Source organism: Diadema antillarum, unplaced genomic scaffold, assembly GCF_040938485.1.
Source record: "Diadema antillarum isolate AM-2024a unplaced genomic scaffold, OU_Dant_1.0 seq00000268_RagTag, whole genome shotgun sequence".
NCBI classification, from domain to species: Eukaryota; Metazoa; Echinodermata; class Echinoidea; order Diadematoida; family Diadematidae; genus Diadema; species Diadema antillarum.
This window is the reverse complement of record NW_027271304.1, coordinates 248,342-272,578: the sequence shown is the minus strand read 5'-3', so window position 1 is coordinate 272,578 and position 24,237 is coordinate 248,342. Positions and strand designations below refer to the sequence as shown.

The 24,237-nt window shown below is 36.6% G+C and overlaps 1 protein-coding gene across 1 annotated transcript in view; it reads right to left on the bottom strand.

The window, feature by feature from the left end:
- Nucleotides 1-14,362: 14,362 nt before the first annotated feature.
- Nucleotides 14,363-24,237, bottom strand: part of LOC139729890 (uncharacterized) — a 33,115-nt gene continuing 23,240 nt past the window's right edge. The window contains exon 8 of the mRNA XM_071640811.1: nt 14,363-15,217. Coding sequence (XP_071496912.1) covers nt 15,095-15,217 — 123 coding nt within the window. The 3' untranslated portion in view covers nt 14,363-15,094. The remainder of the gene's footprint in view (nt 15,218-24,237) is intronic.

The window sequence follows — 24,237 nt, the reverse complement described above, 5'->3', positions numbered from 1 at the left end:
ATATATGTATTTCTGTGAAAGAATCAAACACGAGTGAGTGAGCTAGCGTCCTTTTTATTTTATTACTAGATATACATTTTGAATGAAGTACAGATTCAATACATCTTAGGGCCTGTGAGAGTGGGGCTTAAATTATTTTGTATTATTTTTTTATTTCGTTTATTTATTCATTTCTTATTCTTCTTCTTCTTATTTGATTTTATTTATTTATTTATTTATTTTTATTTTTATTTATTTATTTATTTATTTATTTTTATTTTATTTTAATTTTTATTTTTTTATTTATTTATTTATTTATTTTTTATTATTATTATTATTATTATTTTTTTTTTTTTTTGGGGGGGGGGGGCTACTGGGGGCTTGGATGATTACCTGCCCGCGAATCCTGAAAATCTCGGTAAACAGGGGGGGGGGGGAACTGTGACACAATTTTCCCGCATTTTTTCTCCCGTTAGAATTATTACAATAGGGTATATCCTCACACACCCTTGCGCCGCACGTGGCAAGCCAAAAACAAAAAAGGGTCCTCAAACTTTTTTTTTGTGGGGGAGGGGGGAGCTTGAGCGATTATGGGAGCTAAAGCCCCCGAAAGCGTTAAGGTTAGATGAAATATTCCTGTGATCAGTGGCGTATCTAGGGGGGGGGGGGCAAGGGGGGCACGTGCCCCGGGCGCCACTCCTTGGGGGCGCCAAAAACGAAAAAACGAAAAAAAAACGAAGAAGAAGAAGAAAAAAAAAGAAAAAAAGGGGGAAGAAAAGGAAGAAGAAGAAGAAGAAGAAAAAGAAGAAAAAAACCCTCGCCCGGACGGGGGGGGGGGGGGGGGGGGGGGCAGAAAACCAAGTCAAACAAGATAAAAACAACACATGAAGATGATGTGGACAAAATGACAATGTATATTGTGTTCACACATGTCATTTTATATTTAGCAGGCAAAATGTCACACGGAGCAGCGGCTGCAATTTCTTTCGTTCTGAAGCGATCGCCGATTGGATCAAAGGAGGGCGGCAACAGTTTCGAACCTTGGGGGGGGGGCGCAAAAAAATCAAACAAGAGAAGAACAAAACGTAATGATGACGCGGAAATATACAAATTTCGGCTCACTCGCTCGTACTAACTTTTTTTTCAAGTCCTCTGTTTGTTGATATAAATCGTTATCTAAGTAAAGGCCGTCACTATTATCGTGATTAGAATTGTAAGATTTAGTAAGCAAAAAAATGACAAGAATTCCATGTTTTGTAAGCTGAAATACAAAATTCTCGGCTAGCTCGCTGTGCTCGCTCGCCAAAGTTTATCAAAAAAAGCAAGAAAGATAAGAAAAAATGTGATAATGACGCGGAAATAAACAAATTTTGGCTCACTCGCGCGCACTAAGATGGAGTATTTTTTCAAGTCCTCAGTTTGTTCGTATAAATCGTTATCTATAAGGCCGTCACTATATCTTGATTAGAATTGTAAGATTTAATAAACAAAAAATGAAAAGAATTGCATGTTTTGAAAGCTGAAATACAAATATTTTCGGCTCGCTCGCTGCGCTCGCTCGCCGAAATTTATCAAAAAAAGAAGAAGATAAGAACAAAACGTGATGATGACGCGGAAATATGCAAATTTCGGCTCACTCGCGCATAGTAATTTAGAGTATTTCTTCAACTCCTCAGTTTGTTGGTATAAATCGTTAGGTTATCTATTAGGCCGTCACTATATCTTGATTAGAATTGTAAGATTTAATAAGCAAAAAAATGACAAGAATTCCATGTTTTGTAAGCTGAAATACAAAAATTTGCGGCTCGCTCGCTCGCCAAAATTTGTCACAAAAAAAAAAATAAGAACAAAACGTGATGATGACGCGGAAATATGCAAATTTTTCCGCAAAAAACGAAAAAAAAACGAAGAAGAAGAAGAAAAAAAAAGAAAAAAAGGGGGAAGAAAAGGAAGAAGAAGAAGAAGAAGAAAAAGAAGAAAAAAACCCTCGCCCGGACGGGGGGGGGGGGGGGCAGAAAACCAAGTCAAACAAGATAAAAACAACACATGAAGATGATGTGGACAAAATGACAATGTATATTGTGTTCACACATGTCATTTTATATTTAGCAGGCAAAATGTCACACGGAGCAGCGGCTGCAATTTCTTTCGTTCTGAAGCGATCGCCGATTGGATCAAAGGAGGGCGGCAACAGTTTCGAACCTTGGGGGGGGGGGGGGCGCAAAAAAATCAAACAAGAGAAGAACAAAACGTAATGATGACGCGGAAATATACAAATTTCGGCTCACTCGCTCGTACTAACTTTTTTTTCAAGTCCTCTGTTTGTTGATATAAATCGTTATCTAAGTAAAGGCCGTCACTATTATCGTGATTAGAATTGTAAGATTTAGTAAGCAAAAAAATGACAAGAATTCCATGTTTTGTAAGCTGAAATACAAAATTCTCGGCTAGCTCGCTGTGCTCGCTGTGCTCGCTCGCCAAAGTTTATCAAAAAAAGCAAGAAAGATAAGAAAAAATGTGATAATGACGCGGAAATAAACAAATTTTGGCTCACTCGCGCGCACTAAGATGGAGTATTTTTTCAAGTCCTCAGTTTGTTCGTATAAATCGTTATCTATAAGGCCGTCACTATATCTTGATTAGAATTGTAAGATTTAATAAACAAAAAAATGAAAAGAATTGCATGTTTTGAAAGCTGAAATACAAATATTTTCGGCTCGCTCGCTGCGCTCGCTCGCCGAAATTTATCAAAAAAAGAAGAAGATAAGAACAAAACGTGATGATGACGCGGAAATATGCAAATTTCGGCTCACTCGCGCATAGTAATTTAGAGTATTTCTTCAACTCCTCAGTTTGTTGGTATAAATCGTTAGGTTATCTATTAGGCCGTCACTATATCTTGATTAGAATTGTAAGATTTAATAAGCAAAAAAATGACAAGAATTCCATGTTTTGTAAGCTGAAATACAAAAATTTGCGGCTCGCTCGCTCGCCAAAATTTGTCACAATAAAAAATAAGAACAAAACGTGATGATGACGCGGAAATATGCAAATTTCGGCTCACTCGCGCGTACTAAGTTGGAGTATTTTAGTTTGTTGGTATGAATCGTTATCTATAAGGCCGTCATTATATCTTGATTAGAATTGTAAGATTTAGTAAGCAAAAAATGACAAGAATTCCATGTTTTGTAAGCTGAAACACAACAATTTTCGGCTCGCTCGCCAAAACTTATCACGATTTATTACATTTAAATCACTCTCAAAAAGACCCCTTTTAAGTGCTTGAAAAAACATCCAAAAGCATAAAGTCCCTACCAGGATGGGGTTGGGGTTGAACACTTTTTCAGAAATTAGGGGCGTAGATTTCCGCGCTTGCCCCGGGCGCCGTTTTCCCTAGATACGCCACTGCCTGTGATTCTTATCTATGCTTTTTAAACATTATATCTATTTTAAGGTTGTTTGAATTATTTGGGGGCAAAAACAGTCTGTTTGCCTCATTCCCAAAAAAATGGTCGCCTTTTGCATGTGTGGGAAAAATTGTCCAGTTTTGATCCTATTTTAACATTCAAATTTGGTTTTTTATGGTTCCTAGTATTACATTGTAAATACATATGTATTGCTTTTTATATTTATATATCTTTTTTCCCAAGGTTTCTCAATTACACTTACACACACACAAACACACTTTACACAAACACAGACAGACGGACAGACAGACACACATAATTATATATATATTTTTTTTTTTCGAGCTGATTCCCTTTTGTTTTATAGTCATCACATCTATGTTTTATGTATCTATGTATCACAGGAAAATTGAAGATTCAACCCCCCCCCCTTTTTTCATAATAATGGATCCACTACTAATACATAACCATCAGGATACAATGATGCTCTTCATCACCTTTCAATGATAAATCACTTCAGGTTAATTCAATTCAATTTATTTCTGCAACTTTTTTTTTCAAAGAATACAGTAAATAAATGAAAATACAATCATAGCATGAGGATAATAAACTCCACTGCTTAAGTGTTTATACTCAGAGCCCAAATAAAATGTGGATTTTACATGAAAAATAATATGGACGGCAAAATATCACAAATGATTCCTAATTTCTTGTAATGACCCGTATTTAGAAGAACAACATGTATAAATTAAAATTAATATTGGCTTAATGTATACTGGATTCGACACAACAGCATGACAGGACACGCGATATCTGGTTGGTTATTTATTCATGACAGTAGAGACGTCTCATATGATTTAGTTTATGAAATGAATAGTGGGTACTTAAATTTTAACTACATTACCTTGTGTGATTATGAAGTTTGATTAAATAATTTATATGATTTATGTGCTTCAGAATTCAGATCCAAATGCATTACAGTCAAGATATGTTGCATATAAATATTTATATACCCTAGACGGCTAGATGAGTAAACACAAGTTGTAAATGGCAATACCTATGGTAGCCCAATTGCAATGTAATTTAATAGGAAGACTCTTCGAAAAATTAGGAGCATATATGAACAAGAATTATTTAATGTAGTATCATTTACATATTTTTGTTTACTTTGCTTGAATTCTTATTTTCTTGGAAGGTACATACAAATCTTTATCAATATAAATAGATCAAACAAATTGAAATGAATATCAGTATGTCTTGAAATTATTTAAATGTTAAAACAGTGTCTCTTTTTACATCCACCCTAAAGGGCAATGTGACAAGGCAAGGAACGCACATTGCGTTTTGAAGCTGCCCACCAATCACATGTGTTCAAAATAGTGTATCATACAGATATCTAAATGCTTATGTTTACTTAAATTTTCATTACAGGTGAAGCTGCAAAAAAAAAGTAGACACATCTTCGAGATGCCTTCAAGAGAAACGAGAGAAAGAAAAAGGACAAGAGAAGTGGGGATGCAGCCAGCACCACGAAGACGTACAAGTATGCTGCAGTCATGAGCTTCCTCTTGCCGCACATACATGTTCGAGAGTGAGTATATGTTAAAACCATTTACTTTTCAGGGTAATACATACAGAGTGGCTCGGAAAGAGTACGACCAAACTGACATGAATATCTTAAAATGGCTGTTTATAATATTTGATATGAAAACACTTCAAATTCAATTTCCACCAAAATTATCAGTTTCAGTGAATGTGTTTATATTCTATGATCATTTATATGAAAAGTTTTGAACTTCTAATAATAATGATAATAAAATGGCTCTTTCAGCAGGGAAATGATTTTTAATTGAGCGACAGGAAACTTACTGTACAAATGGCAGGGATAGACGGTATAGAAAACAAAGACGGAATACTCTTAAACATGAAACTCTGAGTGACTGTGTTTATTCTACCAAATACTGTATAAAAAACAACAACATATTCAGTCACTCGTTTCCTTGCAATTCAGACTCACTTTTTAATACTCTGTAAAATTATGTTCCATCTTTATAATAGAATCCATAAATACAGGCAGTTATCGTTTCATAAATTATAATGACATTAAAACGTATACGATTCATCATACAAATAGGTTCAAACAGATACGTTAAAACGTATGCGATTAATCATACAAATAATAGCATTGTTCCCGATTTATTAACAAATATAATAACAACAGTAATCATTATTGATATTATGCTGATGTTTGGAATCATCATTAAATAAAATAAAAAATCTATTTATACCCAAAGTGCTCACGTTTCGCGCATTTTGACAAAATTTAACAATGGTTTTAATAGCCGCCGGGCTATGTGTATTTGACATGGGTTTTTTTTCCCGCATCTGTACCTAATGAAGTATTTATTTCGGCATATTGATTGTATAATTTTTGCGCACATACACAGTAGAAAAGAGGACAAAATGAACGAGGAGAGGATGATTGATGAAAAGAAAAGAATCTGTAATCTGTACATTGTTACAATTTCAAGATAATTAATGGGGATTCATTTTTAACACAGGACAAGCACTAATTTGTCATGTGGCAACGGAGAGGACGAAGCGGACAAGAACAGGGAAGATGAGTCGCTACATGGCAACAATGACTCCATTTCAGATGTCGACACGACAGACATGCCAGCATCCCCATCCCCTCCAAAGGAAACACCAAAAAAGCGTAAGAGACAAGAACTGGAATGTGCAATGCTCGATTACTTTAGACAGAGAAGTACAAGTTTCCCTTCAACTTCAGTAGACCCATTCTTTCAAGAAATTGCGGCAACAATCGGCAAACTCCCTCCCATCATCCAGTCTAAACTAAAGTTCGACATCTGTCAAATGGTTCATAAGGCTTAAATTGATCACCTTTCCACACTGTAAATGCATTTGATCTAAGTTGCCCTACAGATGTAGTATTTTTCACGAATGTAGTAAGGAGAGTTCACACATATGTAGTAATAAACTAGTAATACTATATTTGTGAACAAAATTTTCCTGCATTTGAGAGTTTTTACTACAGTTCTGAATTCTCGTTACTACATTTGTGAACTTCCGAAAAAGAAATACTGCTGTTATTGCTATTTTATGAATCTCATCTCCTGTCAAATGATTTTGGATGGTAAAAGAGTTTAAGTCCTATTCTCTGCGATTTCGAGTTGAGAAACAGAAATGACTCGCTGCATTTAGAGAAAACTTTTAACCGTATTTCTCATTAATTTCTTACGATGTTCCGTATCATGAATAAAGGATAAGTTCCTCTCCATATCTCAAAATCATCAAAATTTGACTTGGATCCTTCAACTACTAATTTCTGTATTTGAAGAAATATTTCAAACGTATCAATTCATTACAGGCTTTTGACGGTCCTTGTCATGAAAAAACATAAATTCTGCTCCATCGCTAAAAAATCGCACACATCTGGACTTAGGCCCTTGTTCCACTTATTTTTGAATCTTGCAAAAGGCTCCCATTGATTATGAAGAAAAAAATATTTCTGTTTCTTAAGTAAAAATAGCCGAGAATGCGACTTGGACCCTTTCATATGTTACAAGGAATAATGTATGCTTCATAACTCAAAATGGTCCTTATAAGACTTGGGTCCGTTTACTTATTATGAGAAGTCATTTCTGTTCGATAATTCAAAATTGTAGAGAATAGAACTTAAATCCTTTAACCATCCAAAATAAAGTGCCATGAAATGAGATTCATAAAATAGCAATAATATTACTATTTGTCAAAAGTTCACAAATGTAGTAAAAACCCACAATGTAGTAAAACTTTGCTCACAAATGAAGTACAATGTAATTGACCAAAAAGGAAAGTTCAAAAATGTTGTGAAACTTTGTTCACAAATGTAGTATTACTATATTTGTGAACAAATGTTTACTTCATTTGTGAACGCTGAAGTTACCAAATTGGTGAACAAAGTTTTACCTCAATTGTGTGTGTGTTTTTTGTACATTTGTGAACTCTCGTTTCTACATTTTTGAACATTACTTCATTTGTGAACGTTACTACATTTGTGGGCACTACATTGTCCACTTCAGACAATAGTGTGTCAAAACTTTCAGATTTGCTCATTTGTATTTTGTATTTTTGAAATTTAAATCATTATACTACGTGTTAAAAAAAACATTTCCCTCTTTTGATCGTTAATTACTAAAAAAAAAAAAAAAAAAAAAAAAAAAAAAAAAATCCGTAACAAATGTTGCTCAAATTCGCACAGCGGAAACCTGACGAGTGCATTATTTTCTTGGATATTGTTTGGTTGCAAAACTAACGTTTATATTCAATCATAATATATTATACAGGTAGTTGAATTTGAAATTAGGTATTAAAATTAATATTGGTGCTTTTTCTTGGCTGTTTACGAGTGAAAATTATTTTTTGAAACACAGGTCAATGAGGTGTGTGTAACAAAAGGCGGTGTTATGGGAGTATTTTGCTCTATAAAATCAATCTTTCCAGTCCACAGTGGCTTAAAGGTTCCCTGAAATCCAAATGCATGTTGACTTCTATTGATCGGTATTAACATTACATCACATAAATTATGACTTTGGGGTATAAATTTGTGTCATATATTTTATATCATTTTTCAATCATTTCGTCCAATCTGCTACGGTCCACCCTTAAAAACCTCCAAAGTAAGATTCTTCAGATGACATCATCTCTAACTCAGCTTACTTTGAGCAAAAGCATTGATATGTGCTTGCCTGATAACTGGTTACTTGATTACAGTAGCATTGTATATTTTCATACAATAGCTCATCGCAGCCTTTCTTTTTTTCCTCATGTCACTTTGGGATTCCTGACAAAGCAATGTCTAATTGTACACGCATGTTTGTGAGTTGGCATTGTTGGAGAACCGGTTTTATAGCTAATGACGATTGACTGATGATGTCATCTCAAGAAACTGGGTTTAAAAGGTCTTTTTTTTTTTACGGGTGGAGCTTAGAAAATAAGACAAAATTATTGAAAAAAATAATATAAGATATACAAGTATGACACAATTCTATATTCTTAAGTCATAAGATATGGGATGTTTATGCTTTATGCTTTATGCTTTATGCAGATCAAAAGAAGGCGACATGCATTTGGATTTCACGGAGCATTAATTAATAGATCATTGAATTTGAATGGATATGATAATCTCTTGGAGTCAGGAACCAAAAGAATCATCTGAATTGGAGGATTTGTTATGCACACACCATTGACCTGTGTTAAAATTATTATCTCTTGTACAGAGCGAGGAAAAACACCAACATTTGATAAATAATTTTTAAATTCAACGAAAAATTATAAATTAATAAATAAGCGTTAGTTTTGCAAGCAAACAATGTCTCAAAAAATGTTTAAAAATTGTCAATGTTATCGACTTTTTGAGCTATTAATGATCAAAAGTGGGACTTTTTTAAACACCTAGTATTAACATTTGTACAGTGAGAGAAATGCACCAGGGCATGTGGACATTGAACGTCATTGGAGGACATGACTACTTTACATACTGTACATATGTTAGTTCATAGTTCATACCCGAGTTATTCATTCAAGATTCAAGGTCACTGAACTTTAACTGAAAAGTTGTAAACAGAAATCTTGCTGAAAAGGCATTTTGGGGATATTATTTTGGGTTGAAAATTTTAGTGAATTTAAAATTTGATGGAATAACACCAAAAGACAATGGCATCCATGTTGTGAATTTTTACGGGCCCGCTTTCAAGGTCAAAGGACTTTGAGCTTCATAATGTGAATTTGAAGGGATGTTTTGACTGCCTTTGTATTAATTAATGAAAATTAAGGCAGAGGCATCACCATCGACTGCACATCAATCAAACTGGTCTAGTAGTTATCTTTTAAATTACGAGATCAATATGGGGAGTTCTCCATAATTAATACACCAGTTGTGAGTGGAAATGGTAGCATACAGTGTAATTGTTCTGTCGATTCATCAATGATTTATCTTATCATGGATAAACGTCAAATGATTTATCTGCCGTCACACATATGTGCATACGTAGTACATTATTAAGTCTTTGTAATTGTATTACATATCGTGTCATCTGCAATGATAGCGATATTAAACAAAAGCGTGTTTTCGTCCAATTTGCAATTAAAAGAAAATTTTCTGAAAAATAGTAAGTAATGTGATGTGTAGAGGACATAGTACATGTTATTTTCACCATGTCCGCTACCCTGACGTATTATTGTTAATAATATACTCTGAACAAAGGAATTAATGGTACTGGAGGTCTGGGTTATTTACACAGGAAGGCAATTTTCGCCTACAGACTAGTGCAACATTTATGAAAAATTGGAGAGAAATTAGGATGTTATGACATTAAATTTCACTTTTTGAGGGGGGGGGGAGGAGCAATCATTTCTTCAATAACCAGTCATTTTGAATATCTAAATGAGTGATCCTTTAATGTACTCCCATCACGATTTATGAAACTTTATTTATTTCTTTTACATATACATGTACAAGCATGTTAAACCCAATCGGAACAATGATTTTTCCTCAATTATGTGGGGTGGCTAGAAGGCAAGCTTTAAGGTCTAATAATTGAAATAAGAATAATTGATCATTTCTCTCAATGATATTTGGAGAAACATAAAGTCCCTCATATTGAGTACACTATTTAAAACGACTGGTATTTATTTTCCAATTATTTTCATTTTATCACCATTTTGTAAAGGGAAATGATTTACTTTGCCTTTTTAAATTACATGTATGTGAATTCTGGATCTCAATTGAAATGTGATCCTTAAAGGACAAGTTCACCCTTATAAACACAAGGATTGAGAGAATGCAGCAATATTAGTAGAACACATCAGTGAAAGTTTGAGGAAAATTGGACAATCGATGCAAAAGTTATGAATTTTTCAAATTTTTGTGTTGGAACCGCTGTATGAGGAGACTACTATAGCTTATGAGTCATATGCGTACAACAGTATAAAGAAAATGTAAAGAAAATTTAACATATTTTCACTTTTTTCGCATAATAAAAGAGCACTTGACTTGCCCTTTTCTAAAGGGCAGGGGGAATACTATTACCCATAACATATGTCGGTAACGAGTCAAGGGAATGTGTACTTTTTTCAAAAGAAGAAATTTTGTGAAAATCTCTTTATATTTTCCTTATATTGTTGTACGCATGTGACATCTAAGTTTTTCATACACTGCAGTAGTCTTCTCATCCAGCGGTTACTGCACAAAAACTTCAAAAATTCATAACTTTTGAACGGATTGTCCGCTTTTTCTCAAACTTTCAATGATGTGTTCTACTAATATTGCTACATTCTCTCAATCCTTATGTTTATGAAGGTGAACTTGTCCTTTAACATCAAGTGAAACATATTTCAAGCCATTGCTTTTTACAACCTCAAGAAAATAATAAGTTCATTCAGGGAGATGAAAGACATTCTGCTTGACCCAAAACTTGCATCTTTTGGATGTAATTCTCTACAGTATATAATCTCATGTTAAAGCCAAGAGAGACACCAACTATCAAATTACTTTGCTTGGCCTTTCCAAAGCATGCATTTGTTTGCCAGGATACTGCGCCTGCTGGGGAGGAAAAGTATTCGGTGAACGTTTCTCGGATCGCTAGAGCATCCTTGGATGCATGATTCCCAGTGGATTGGATGTTCTGGAGGCTGTGACATGGTCTTGCATCATTGGTGTCTGTCTCAGTGTGGGTACGCCTTTCATCCTTGAACGCACTCCTCCTGATGAAGTTGTGCAGCACACACGTTGCCTTAACAACTGAATCCACCTGGCTTGGGTGCAACTGAATTTGCCTGTGATAGATTCGCCACTTCGAGGCTAGAATCCCGAAAGTGTTCTCAACTACCCGGCGTGATCTTGAGAGACGATTATTGTATATATGCGCTTCTCATCAGGGAGTTGTTTTCCGGGGTATGGGCGCATGATATTAGTCTTTAGGGGAAAGGCTTCATCCCCTGCCATTACAAAGGGAAATTGCCCCAGGTTTTGAGCTTCAGGGAGACTTGTAGGATTGGGGAGAGGGAATCTGCCATTGTTGAGGGATTTCCCAAGCTCACTTGGTGCGAATATACCACAGTCACTCTGTGAGCCATAGGCGCCGATAGCTGTGAAATGGTAGTCATGATCGACTAGTGCTGAAAGGACCTGGGAGTATGTTCCCTTATAGTTATAGAAGATAGATCCGCTGTGGGAGGAGCTTGGACGATCACATGTTTCCCATCGATAGCTCCGATGCAACGTGGGAAATTCCATCTCCTTTGAAATCCTTCTGCGATTTCCTCTAGCATTTTCTGAGATGGCTCTGGCATGTAGAGAGGCTGTAATCTTTTCCACATCGCCTCGCAGACATCTTTGACAATGTTGTGCACTGTTGAAATACCCACACGGAAACTATATGCGATAGTTGCAAATGAGTCACCTGTTGCCAAGTATCTGTACGAAGAATACACTGTATTAAAGTATACATTTATTTGTGTGTGGTCCATGAACTTTATCTCCCCCACCCCGAAAAAGTCATTCAGGGATATTGCCCCAAAATATTTTTCAGATGAAAAGAATAATTTACACATTTTCAAAATACCATTCATTGTTTCAATGAACAAAGATTGTTAACTCATACCGAAGTAGGGAACAATTTCATCGTTCTCAAACAATTTTGCCTACAGTATCTGAACAATTCACATGAGCCAATGTAACATTTGACTGTAAAAACAATTTAAAGTCTCACTTGCAGATTTATAACTTTGTCACAGAGAAAATTTTAATATGTTATACGAAGGAATGGCTCGAGCATTTTGAGACTGCTTATAACACTCAGATCTTTTAGACTACGTTTGATCTAGATGTTGAAAAGGTATGAATAGAGAGGTGGGTTATAATAAGCAAATGCTCTAGGTTGACATTTGTCCTTTAAGAAGAGTATAATATTGTATTAAAAAAACTTTAAAATGTAAATCAGATGTTAAAGGTACTGTGGTATCTTGGTGAGTAAATTCCCATATCATTCCCATCTGATTCATAATTCAGATTTTTAAGTGTAAAGTAAGCATTATTTTACAAGTGTCTTATTTTTATGAATACCTGATGATCCAATTTGTGGGATTTTAAGTCCAATATGTTTCCCTCCCTTGGGTCTCATTGTTTACAGGTATGAAACTGGCGTATTCTGTGTTTGTACATAATGCATTATTTATCAATGTGCATGTTTACCAGACATCCGTCCTATGTTATAGTATAATTTCAAGATGAGATCATTATTGATTTGTTGATATAAAACAGTGACACTGTACTTGCAATGTATGAACATCTCGGCAACAACTTTAGATGGAAGGCAATTATTTGTTAGCCGATTCAATTAAATTGTGTATACTTCTGATCTCATTTTAATGCAGTATCAAAGGGGAGTGACAGTCCATAGTGGGTTATATGGCGTTCAATCAAAATCTTTTATGTCGTCTGAAATAGCACATGGAATATTCAGAAAGTTGGTTTGAGAGAAATCAGTCTAATTGCTGTATATATGGGAAAAGAAAATACATGTACTTGTATATAGGACTATTAAAATTCAATGTCCCACTAGAATCAGACTCAGTGTCACTGTTGAATCTAACCTGTAAATTTATTTGGTGATTTTACGCTGAAATATAGGCCTATTCTATGAAAATTTAAAATTTCATTTCTTTCGTTCTATTTATGAATTTTACTCTGAAGTGTAATGTGATCTGAGTTGATCTCATAACGATCAGTGTTTGCTTGTTTGTTTGTTTGTTCGTTTGTATGTTTTAGGGAGATTAAAATAACGTAGAAAAAAAATGTGATGAATTGATAAAGTCAGTCTTATTAATTTCTCATCTCCAATGATGTTTTAAGCTCGCACAGAACGATTTGACTTGTGCTTCACAGGTTTCCAATGATTGCAATCCCGTGACATATAGAATGTTGGTGTTCATCATGATCTGTTAGCAACTGCGCCCATATCCAGCGATGAAACGAATGTGCGTGTATATGTGTGTATGTGTATGAGCGTGTGTTCGTGTGTATATGTGTGTGTGTGTGTGTGTGTGTGCCTGCACGTGTATGAAACAAAGAACACAAAAAAATACAGAGTGTCAGTAAATTTACATTATATTTTAATCTTATTTAAATTCAAAAAATGTAACATTCATTAATTATCTACGAAGGTGGATAGAGCATCTTTTTATAATAATTCATCAGTCTCACCTAAGGCAAATTGCCATTCTCTCGAGGGAAGATATTGCTGCTCGGAAAGTGGTGGATTGCTTCTCTATGTCGTCACTGATGAGGTGATGGAGTTGCGTGAACTCGTCAACACCCATTCTGAAGTAACCATAAAACCTGTCTTCATGACTCAGTAATTCTCTCACTAAGAGGGAATATTCCCCCAGCGATGACCTTTTTTGGTTTATCTCATGCACCCATTCTCTTCTTTCTACTACACTGTACAAATACGAGCAGGCGATAATCGCAGCTTCCTCATCATCAAATACGGGGGCCGCCATTTCCATTGTTTGTTGCCATGGTAATGGTATTAGATGGACTACAAATCGAATGACATCCAACACGACATTTATGGGCGTGTCGTGCGTAGTGAATGGAAAATCGAATGTCGTGTCGAAGTGTCGTGTCGTTGTGTCGTGTCGTGCTGTCGTGTCGAATGCAATGTGAATGCACCTTAACTCTTCAAAAAGACGTCGCTGAACTTGGAAGAGTACCCCTTCCTCACCCTCCCCACACACCGTTCGCTCCCAGCGCTTTCATCAAACCTCATTGTATTCTGTTTAATTCAGAAATTATCGCAGCAATCTACGAGAAACAAAACTTAAAAGCGAGTCTATCAAGTCATTTGTTTTGAAAATGAATAAACAAGCAATGAAAAAAATGAGTGAATTCTATACACAAAGCAGTCCTCATGAGCACACAGTTTACTTCCGATCAGTAACTTGTGGTGACGAGTAGTAAAAAGTATTTAAAAGCACAAAGTTTCACCACGAAATAGCCACAAACAGTCACATAAACTACTTATCACTGGTGAAAAACTGACGAAGAAAGAAAAAAAAAGAAGATCAATACCAACAACACTACACTGCCCCAACAAATTACTTGTATAAAGTGGGCGAGCTAACACCATTGTGTCAGAGAGACAACGTGAGGTCTCTGCAATAAGCACAATGACCAGCGAAGTCCTTGACATCTATTCGGCGAGGTATGGGATTCCAAGCGCGACCGCCGCCGGACCTTGGCGTTGTCGTTGAGTTCCAGGCACGGCCTTGGCGTTGACCTGAAGCGTCCCATCGAGTTGAGGTCAGCCTTCATGACTGAATGGCCTGAGAGTGACCGAACCTTCATCCAGTCACGGCGTACGAAGATATTTGGGACACAAATCTTGCCTATGTCCTCCACGACGAGCTGCCGCGTTATTTTAAGTTATTTGCCTCGCTGCGCGTTACAAGGCCTTCCTAAAGACCTGCGGAATGTATTTTACTGTTCTTGTCCTCCGAGAAAACTTGTATATTTATGAACTTCCTAATTCTCTGGCCATCTAATGATGGGTCGGGCGTGTCTGGCTTATCAGCAGTTGAAATTCTTCTTTATAAATCTCATGAGAGCGGGTGCAATACTCTCGAGTCTTCAGCGACATACGTCAGGTCTTGCCTGATAGCAAAATGTGTCTGTAGTGACTGGGATTCGCTCTGAGTCGCTCTTTTCTCATCGCTTGAAGTTTTTCTATCCAACGCGCCTCCTTCTCTTCTGACGAGGCAGAAATCTGTTTGAAAAAAAGACAAAATGCACGAGAAAAAAAAAGGAGTATAGTAAGAAGAACAGGGCAAATACGGAATGCATTCAACACAAATTCTTGGAAGAGAAGAAAAATTTATATGTACAAGCACAAACACTCTGTGCTCTCGGGGAAAAAGAAAAGAAGAACATAAATAAGGACAACGTGCGACGCATAACAATCAATATATCTGACGTGACAGTCAAAGAACCAAAGGTCATGCTTAAATCTATCACGGATGCATACGGTCATCACCAACTGATAATTTCAGATTTACATTAAATTTTCTAACGCATTTTTTTTCCAATGAAAATCAAGTGAATGATTAAGGAAAAAATGAATACACAATAATTAAGTGTGATGACGGCATAACATCAAACGCAAATAAGTTTTTGACATTTTTTTTTTCAAGATTCAGAGCCCACAGTCCATTGGGGCGAATGATTTAATTTTCGTTGGAAGGGATAATAATATCGCGCTATGAAATTGCGCGTTCTGTGGAAAGATAGTGTTTCATATATCTTGGAACTGGTTCATTGAAACGCGACAATGAGACGCTTCGCGAAAGTGACGTCCCCCAGGTAAAGTGATAAAGTAAACATCGCTGCAATGGGGCACCTCCATCTTTTTGAATAATTGGAATCGGATACATGTACCAGCCTACGTCTTCTCCCTGCAGTGGTGCTACCCTTGTAAGGCTACCGTGTGTGATACCTCAGGGATCGCTTTTCACCTTCACCATATCAGTGTCAAAATACCCTCGCAGACAAATATTTGAGACTACAAGAGTATACTGACTGACCAAAGAAACGTTTCTATGGGTTTTGAGTATGCAACAACAACGACAAAGAAAACAAACAAGCAAATATAATGTATTCAAATTGATAAGTCTTGCGTCGAGCTGTTTTTTTTTTTTTTGTTAATTGAAACTGCATGACAAACGGTAAACACCGGTTATTCAGTGTTTATGTTAAAAAGACAATATTATTATGTATGCACGTACTCCCATATATATATTTTTTCTTTCTTTTCTTATCTTTTTAAGCCATGACTATTATTCAAACAGTGAATACTAGTTAGGCGTGTCTATTTATGTTGATGAAGGACAATTTGTCAATCAGTAGCAAACAAACAGAATATAAGTTTTTTTGGGTTTTTTTCGGCAAAAGTTGTATGAACTTAAGAGAATATTTTCTCTCTCGTTTAATGCCTCTGCCACGAAGTGCCACCGGAGCCATTATGTTTTCTACATAAAAAACCGTGCGAGGTATCCTCATGAAACTTGGCATAATAAGTGTGTATGAGTTGTGCCTTTCACTTTTTGGGTGCACATGCTCAAGGTCAAAGGTCATACGTCACACGCCGAGGTCAAATTCTTAGAATTTCACTATCCCCCCCCCCCCCCCCATATCTATGCAATGCCTGACGGCATTTTTTCTTGAAACTTGCTGTATACATGGATTACCAGACAGACTCTCTGGGGAAAGTTGTGGGTCATTGGGTCACAGGTCAAAGGTCAAAGGTCAAGAAAAAATGTTAAACTTTTTTTCTCTATATCTCGGAAAAGGTTTAAGGTATCTCCATGAAAGATTGCACATATGCATGGACAACTGTCTGACAATGAATAATCAATGATACTCTTGGGAATTTTTGGAGCATTGGTCAAATGTCAAGGTCAGGGTAAATGCTAAAATTCTACTATCTAATGCTAAAGAATATTTTTCTCCATACTTTGGAGATTACTCAATGCATAAACTCAACCTAACTAGGTATGATTCTGCAGGGAAATGTTTTGGCCATGAGGTCAAAGGTCAGGTGAAAATGTTCAAATGTCACAGTTTTCTTCCCCATATTTTGAAAGTACATGTATTGTCATGAAAATGGATGTTACCAGTGCTAGTAAATGATTACTTGAAGAATTGTGAGCCATGGGGTAAAAAGCCAAGGGTCAAAGGTCAAATGAAAATGCTCAAATTCCCCCAAAATATTTGCTCTCTTACAAACAATTATTAGCCATCCACCCAATTGACACCTAGTTGAAGAACACTAAACACAATTGTGACAAACATGTCATTTCAATATTTTGCCAATTAGGCCTATGTGAAACTGTCGTCTCACATTGTCAAGAACTATCGAGAGATGGCATACCAGTCTCCATATAGCGATATTTCTAGCTTTTTTTTTCATTTTTTTAAGGCTCGGGGACAGTGAACACTGCTAACTTTATTAGCGGCCAGTTATGTGCAGACCATGATCTGTCGTCACGAGAATGCGCATGCGCAGACACGCACATAGTGGGAAAAGAGACCGGGGGTGGGGGCATGGGACGGGAGGCAGAAAAGGCCACTTAACATTTTTTTTTTTTTTTTTTTTAATAACTGCACAATAATTATATCTGCCGTAAATTGACAGCATTTAGCTCTCTTGTACTTTTCGTAATCTAAAACCGTTTTCCTGTATTGATATATGGCACACACTGTAATGTATTATTCCGTCAACAATTCAGAAAGGGAAGCTATTGGAAAGCGGTCATGCGTCCGGGTCACTTTATGTCAGCCAAGCGTATTGTATGACCATATTAAACTGCGCAGTTGTTTCCCAAACCATAATTTCTGAATGACGTCACTCGAGTGATACCAAGTACATATGGTGTATACTTGCAAAATCGCACATCGTTACCAGCAATACATACAGAAATCTGACATACACATCACTCTCTTGCTGTAGAAACAGACGGAAAGGGGAACGTTCTTTCACCAACTCACTTCGCTGGGTATTGGCGTACCTTGGTCTGTTCAAATACACGTACTAAACATGGCGGGGTAAGGGGTAAACGAAATGAAGAACAGAGTCACCCGAGTAGCTTGGTATCGTCGATTCTCAAATTCTGGTGAAAGTTTTCTTTGTTTGTTTGTTTGTTTTTTGTTTGTTTGTTTTTTATTTGTTTCCAGGAGAACATCTTCGACGTACGGTACATTCTAGCTTTATAGTCGTCCCTATCACCCTAGTATCATCTGCTACATTAGGAATCTCTGTCTTCAGAAAGGATGCCTTTTACGTGAACACCACTAGTAATTTCGCGTCTTCCTATGAATTGTACTAAGACAATGTTCTTCAAGACAGATTCAACACGCACACACCTACGCCGAGTGAATGTTTTCATCAAATTTATAGCACACACACACACAAACAAACAAACAAACAAACAGACAAAACCACGTATACATACATAACCATTTCAGATTGTCGTTTTACCCCTTTCTACTCATTGCAATTTTCCCAGAGTAAACCAAATTTATCACCAAAGTTACTTGAAACTTTGTGCAGCACTTCTACAATTAGATGTTAGGCCTAAGTATAATTATGATTAATGGCCATCAATAGTATTGTGGGTTAATTACTTCGCACCTGATTTGCATTGCATGTTATCTTAAAGTCGATCGGTTGATGACTCCCTAACGCTTGTACAGAGCAAAGGCCACCGCACACTTTACCACTGTCGGTCGAACGACTAAGGGACTTCGGATCTGAAATAAACAAGCGTGTGTATTCTGAGACTATTGTGATTCATTTCGGATCTAAAGTCTGTCAGTTGCGCGACCCGAAAGTCATAGTGTGCGGCGGCATTTAGAGGACATATCACAGAAACTCGTCACGTGGATGACGAGTTTCTGAGAGACAAACCGTGCTGTATCTAGCTCACGTGTTTTGAGCTACACATGTCATGTAATACCTGTTTACACTGTTGACAGTATATCCAGTCACTCCACTACCCTTCACGAGATTTAGTGAAGGCTATTATGTAATCCCGTGAGATTTTGAGCAAAAAATGTTTTTTTTTTTTTTTTTTGGCTAACTTTGTCAATTTGGGGTGCTGAATAAAAAAAAAAAAAACAACAACAACAACAAAAACACTTTGGTTCCATTTTTTCCAACCAGGTCTTCAGCCGACATTTTGAATTTCAAAATGGCTGCCACAGCAAATTGTATTTTGACCCATATCTCATAAAGTGTGCATTGTAGAAGCTTCGAATTTGGTGCAAAATGCATGGGTGTGATGTCAGACACTCTGACAAATCTTTTTTTTTTTTGTGAATTGTTTTGATACAATTTGTAGGCTGCCATCTTGAATTTCAAAATGGCCGCCATAGCAAACTGTATTTTGACACATATCTCATAAAGTGAGCATTGTAGAAGCTTCAAATTTGGTGCAAAATTATTTGCAGGCTGCCATCTGGAAATTCAAAATGGCCGCCATAGCATTTTTACCCATACCTCAGGGTGCAATTATTGTAGAAGCATCACATTTGTGACCCTGCACCTCAGAACAAACAAAAAGTCGCCAGACATGAATTCTTAGTTAAGACCATATTCTGAAAGAACAGACTTTAAGCTTTAAAATGATGTATAACTCAAATCAAATGGACTCTCCTAACCTATCTAAATATTGGAAAGAAAGCACAAACTCATGAAAAGTGTGAACTGAGAAAAGGGGCTCTGAAGTACAGTGTCTACTCAAGCGCTTAATCTTTACCAAACCGTGCTGGCTGTGCGATGAATGGGACAAAAACAGGAAGTAAACCACCAGAGTAACAACAATGAAGGGATTACTAGATTAAACTGAAATTAAGCATGCCTCATTAACACATTCTGTCCATAATTAATGCCAACTTTCAAAGCAGTAGCACTATCCTTTCAAAAGTTATTAGAGTTGAAAGTGAAGAGTGTGGACAAGGTTTTTCAGAAATGAAAAAAAAAAAAGGATTCTAAAGACACACCTAATCACACTTTTCTACCAAAACTGTTCGAGATAAACTGCTAAAAAAAACACACTTTCCTGCCCGTTTTATGATACCATATTTTCGCATAATGTAAAAGAAGACCCGCTCTTTCAGAAAATATGAAAAAGTCAAGTTCGGCTAGGTTGACCCATTTCACTTATTTTCAGTCCTCACGCAAAATCAGTGTGTGCGACTTTATGTTCGTTTTTATACATAGTATAATATTATATCATACATAATTATGTACACATACTGAGTAAGGTGTCCACGTGTTGGCGTGATAATATCATCAAAAACAAAACTGAAAGAAAGTTCATGCAGTATTCACCAAAAGTTTATTTCGGCACACAAATTTTCGAGCGATTCGCTCTTTCGCAAGTGTTGATACTGAGAATTGTTACTGTTTTCTCAGTATCAACACTTAAGAAGAGCGAATCACTTTAATATTTCTTCGAACTTAATTGTCGAATTTCGGCACTTGAATATTTGTGTGCCGAAATAAACTGTTGGTGAATACAGCATTTTAGAACCCTTTTAGAATACAGCAGTTTAGAACCCCACTTCTATGCAGATGACACTCAACTTTATGTGACATTCGATCCAAGAGTGGCAGCTGAAGAAACAGCAGCAGCTACGAGGATGACTGAATGCCTGTCAGATATCCGACAATGGATGGTGAAGAACTTCATGAAACTCAATGACGACAAGACTGAATGCCTCATCATTTCTTCTCCACAAATGAGAAACAAGATCGTCTCCATGGATTTTCAGGTCGGTGATGTGTCTGTCTCTCCTGCAGATAACGTCCGTAACCTTGGGGTCTACTTTGACCAGTCTATGAGGATGGATAGGCATGTTTCGCAGGTATGCCAGACTGCTTACTTCCAGCTTCGTAGCATCGCAGCTATTAGACCTCTGCTTACAAGGATAGCAGCAGAAAGCATCATTCATTCACTCATAACATCAAGACTGGATTTTTGTAACAGCCTCCTAGCTGGCCTTCCATCTGCAACCTTGAACAGACTTCAAGCAGTACAGAATGCAGCAGCACGCTTGCTCACCGGGCTGAGGAAGTATGATCACATTACCCCTGTCCTGGCTGAGCTGCATTGGCTTCCCATCAAGAACAGAATTGATTTCAAGATCTTACTTCTCACTTTTAAGGCCATTCATGGTCTGGCCCCAGGATACCTGTCTTCCCTAATTGAGCGACGGCAGTCTCGCCCTGGCCTTCGTTCATCTGGCCTCACTCTCCAGGTGCCCATCACACATCTCAAGGGATACGGAGACCGGGCGTTTTCCTCTATTGCTCCTCGCCTATGGAACTCCCTCCCATCTTTCCTCCGTGAAATTGACAAACTGGATCACTTCAAAGCCTCACTCAAGACTCACATTTTTCACCAGACATTTAATTGCTAACTGTCTTGGAGGAGTCTGCGCCTTTGAATGTTTCTGTGACAGATATATGGCGCCATACAAATGCTGTGGATCATCATCATCATCAGCATGGACTTTGTTTCAGTTCTGTTTTTGATGATATACATAAACAAATATACATGGCCCTATATTATATCTAATTCTTTTAGATAACATTCCTAGTACAGAACAGGAAAACTTCCGTTTTCATCTTTTTTTTAGAATATCCCCCTTGAATGTTTCCGATACCTGATTGCCAAACACCAAACAATTTTCGGGCGACTCGCTCTTTCTCAAGTATCTCAAGTATCTTTCTCAAGTATCAACATTTGAAAGAGAAAGTTGCTAGAAAATGTGTGTGGTGAAATAGCTTCAATGTAGAAGCTTCAAATTTGGTGCAAAATTATTTGCAGGCTGCCATCTGGAAATTCAAAATGGCCGCCATAGCATTTTTACCCATATCTATGGGTGCAATTATTGTAGAAGCATCACATTTATACATAATATATCATACATATGTACACATGCTGAGTAAGTTGTCCACGTGCTGGCGTGATAATATCATCAAAAACAAAAGTGAAACAAAGTTCTTGCTGTACTCACCAAAAGTTTATTTTGGCACACAAATTTTCGAGCGATTCGCTCTTTCGCAAGTGTTGATACTGAGAATTGTTATTGTTTTCTCAGTATCAACACTTAAGAAGAGCGAATCACTTTAATATTTCTTCGAACTTAATTGTCAAATTTCGGCACTCAAATATTTGTGTGCCGAAATAAACTGTTGGTGAATACAGCATGGACTTTGTTTCAGTTCTGTTTTTGATGATATACATAAACAAATATACATGGCCCTATATTATATCTAATTCTTTCAGATAAAATTCCTAGTACAGAACAGGAAAACTTCCGTTTTCATCTTTTTTTTTAGAATATCCCCCTTGAATGTTTCCGATACCTGATTGCCAAACACCAAACAATTTTCGGGCGACTCGCTCTTTCTCAAGTATCTCAAGTATCTTTCTCAAGTATCAACACTTGAAAGAGTAAGTTGCTAGAAAATGTGTGTGGTGAAATAGCTGCAATGTAGAAGCTTCAAATTTGGTGCAAAATTATTTGCAGGCTGCCATCTGGAAATTCAAAATGGCCGCCATAGCATTTTTACCCATATCTATGGGTGCAATTATTGTAGAAGCATCACATTTATACATATATCATACATATGTACACATGCTGAGTAAGTTGTCCACGTGCTGGCGTGATAATATCATCAAAAACAAAAGTGAAACAAAGTTCTTGCTGTACTCACCAAAAGTTTATTTTGGCACACAAATTTTCGAGCGATTCGCTCTTTCGCAAGTGTTGATACTGAGAATTGTTATTGTTTTCTCAGTATCAACACTTAAGAAGAGCGAATCACTTTAATATTTCTTCGAACTTAATTGTCAAATTTCGGCACTCGAATATTTGTGTGCCGAAATAAACTGTTGGTGAATACAGCATGAACTTTGTTTTAGTTCTCTTTTTGATGATATACATAAACAAATATACATGGCCCTATACAATATCTAATTCTTTCAGATACAAATTCCTAGTACAGAACAGGAAAACTTCCCTTTTCATTTTTTTTTTAGAATATCCCCCTTGAATGTTTCCGATACCTGATTGCCGAACACCAAACAATTTTTCGGGCGACTCGCTCTTTCTCAAGTATCTCAAGTATCTTTCTCAAGTATCAACACTTGAAAGAGCAAGTTGCTAGGAAATTTGTGTGGTGAAATAAACCGTTGGTGAATACAGCATGTACTTTGTCCCAGTTTTGTTTTTTAATCTTATTATCTTGCCAACACGTGGACAACCTATTCAATGTATACACACATACACCTTTTTGAGAGGTTTATATAGGCCTATGTATATATATTACATACATATAGGCCTATATAAACCTCTCAAAAAAAGTTTGGAAATCTGATTTTAGTTTTAAATTTCTCCAGTTTGTAACTTTGTGCAGCTTTTCACCAATAGATGTCTAATATAATTATGATATGATTAATAATCATCAATAGTATAGTGGATTAATTACTTCGCACCTGCTCTGCATTGCATGGTATCTCAAATTCAATCGGTTGATGATTCTGTTACGCTTGAACAGAATTCGAGGACACACCTCAGAAACTTGTCACGTGAAAATGAAGCCCTACTGCCACCACATACCATGCTGTATCTAGCTCACGTGTTTTGAAATACCCATGTCATGTAATACCTGTTTACAATATGTTGACAGTAAATCCAGTCACTCCACTGCCCTTCATTAAATTCTCAAATACCCCTCCCCCTTTAAAAAAAAAGGGGGGGTACGAATCTCCTCTTTGTGCAAATGACAACTCACCATCTTTGGTATTCATAATGACATGATAAATCCTTTGAATATTAAAACATGCTGTTTCAGTGTCTTGTTTTCCTGTTTCTTTTTTTTTTTTTCAAACTTACAGTATGTGTAAAATGTATCACTTTGGTGATTCCCTGAAATCTGAAAAAAAAAAAAAACACATTAGAAATCAACCCATTGGAAATGTACTAGCTTGCAGCCAGAATGTATTGAGTGGAATACAGCTACTTGGTAGCGTAGACAATGTTCTTCTTTGTGTGTTCGCATAAATATCCGTCGAGTGTAAGACGGGCATGCAAGGCTGGAAGTACGATTTGTTCGCCTGTTTAACATGCAAAGTAGAGACAAAACTGGTACTTCTTGATTTTTAAGGATTTCTTCAAATGCTACTAGGTCATCTCTATCGATAACATTTCATATGGGCC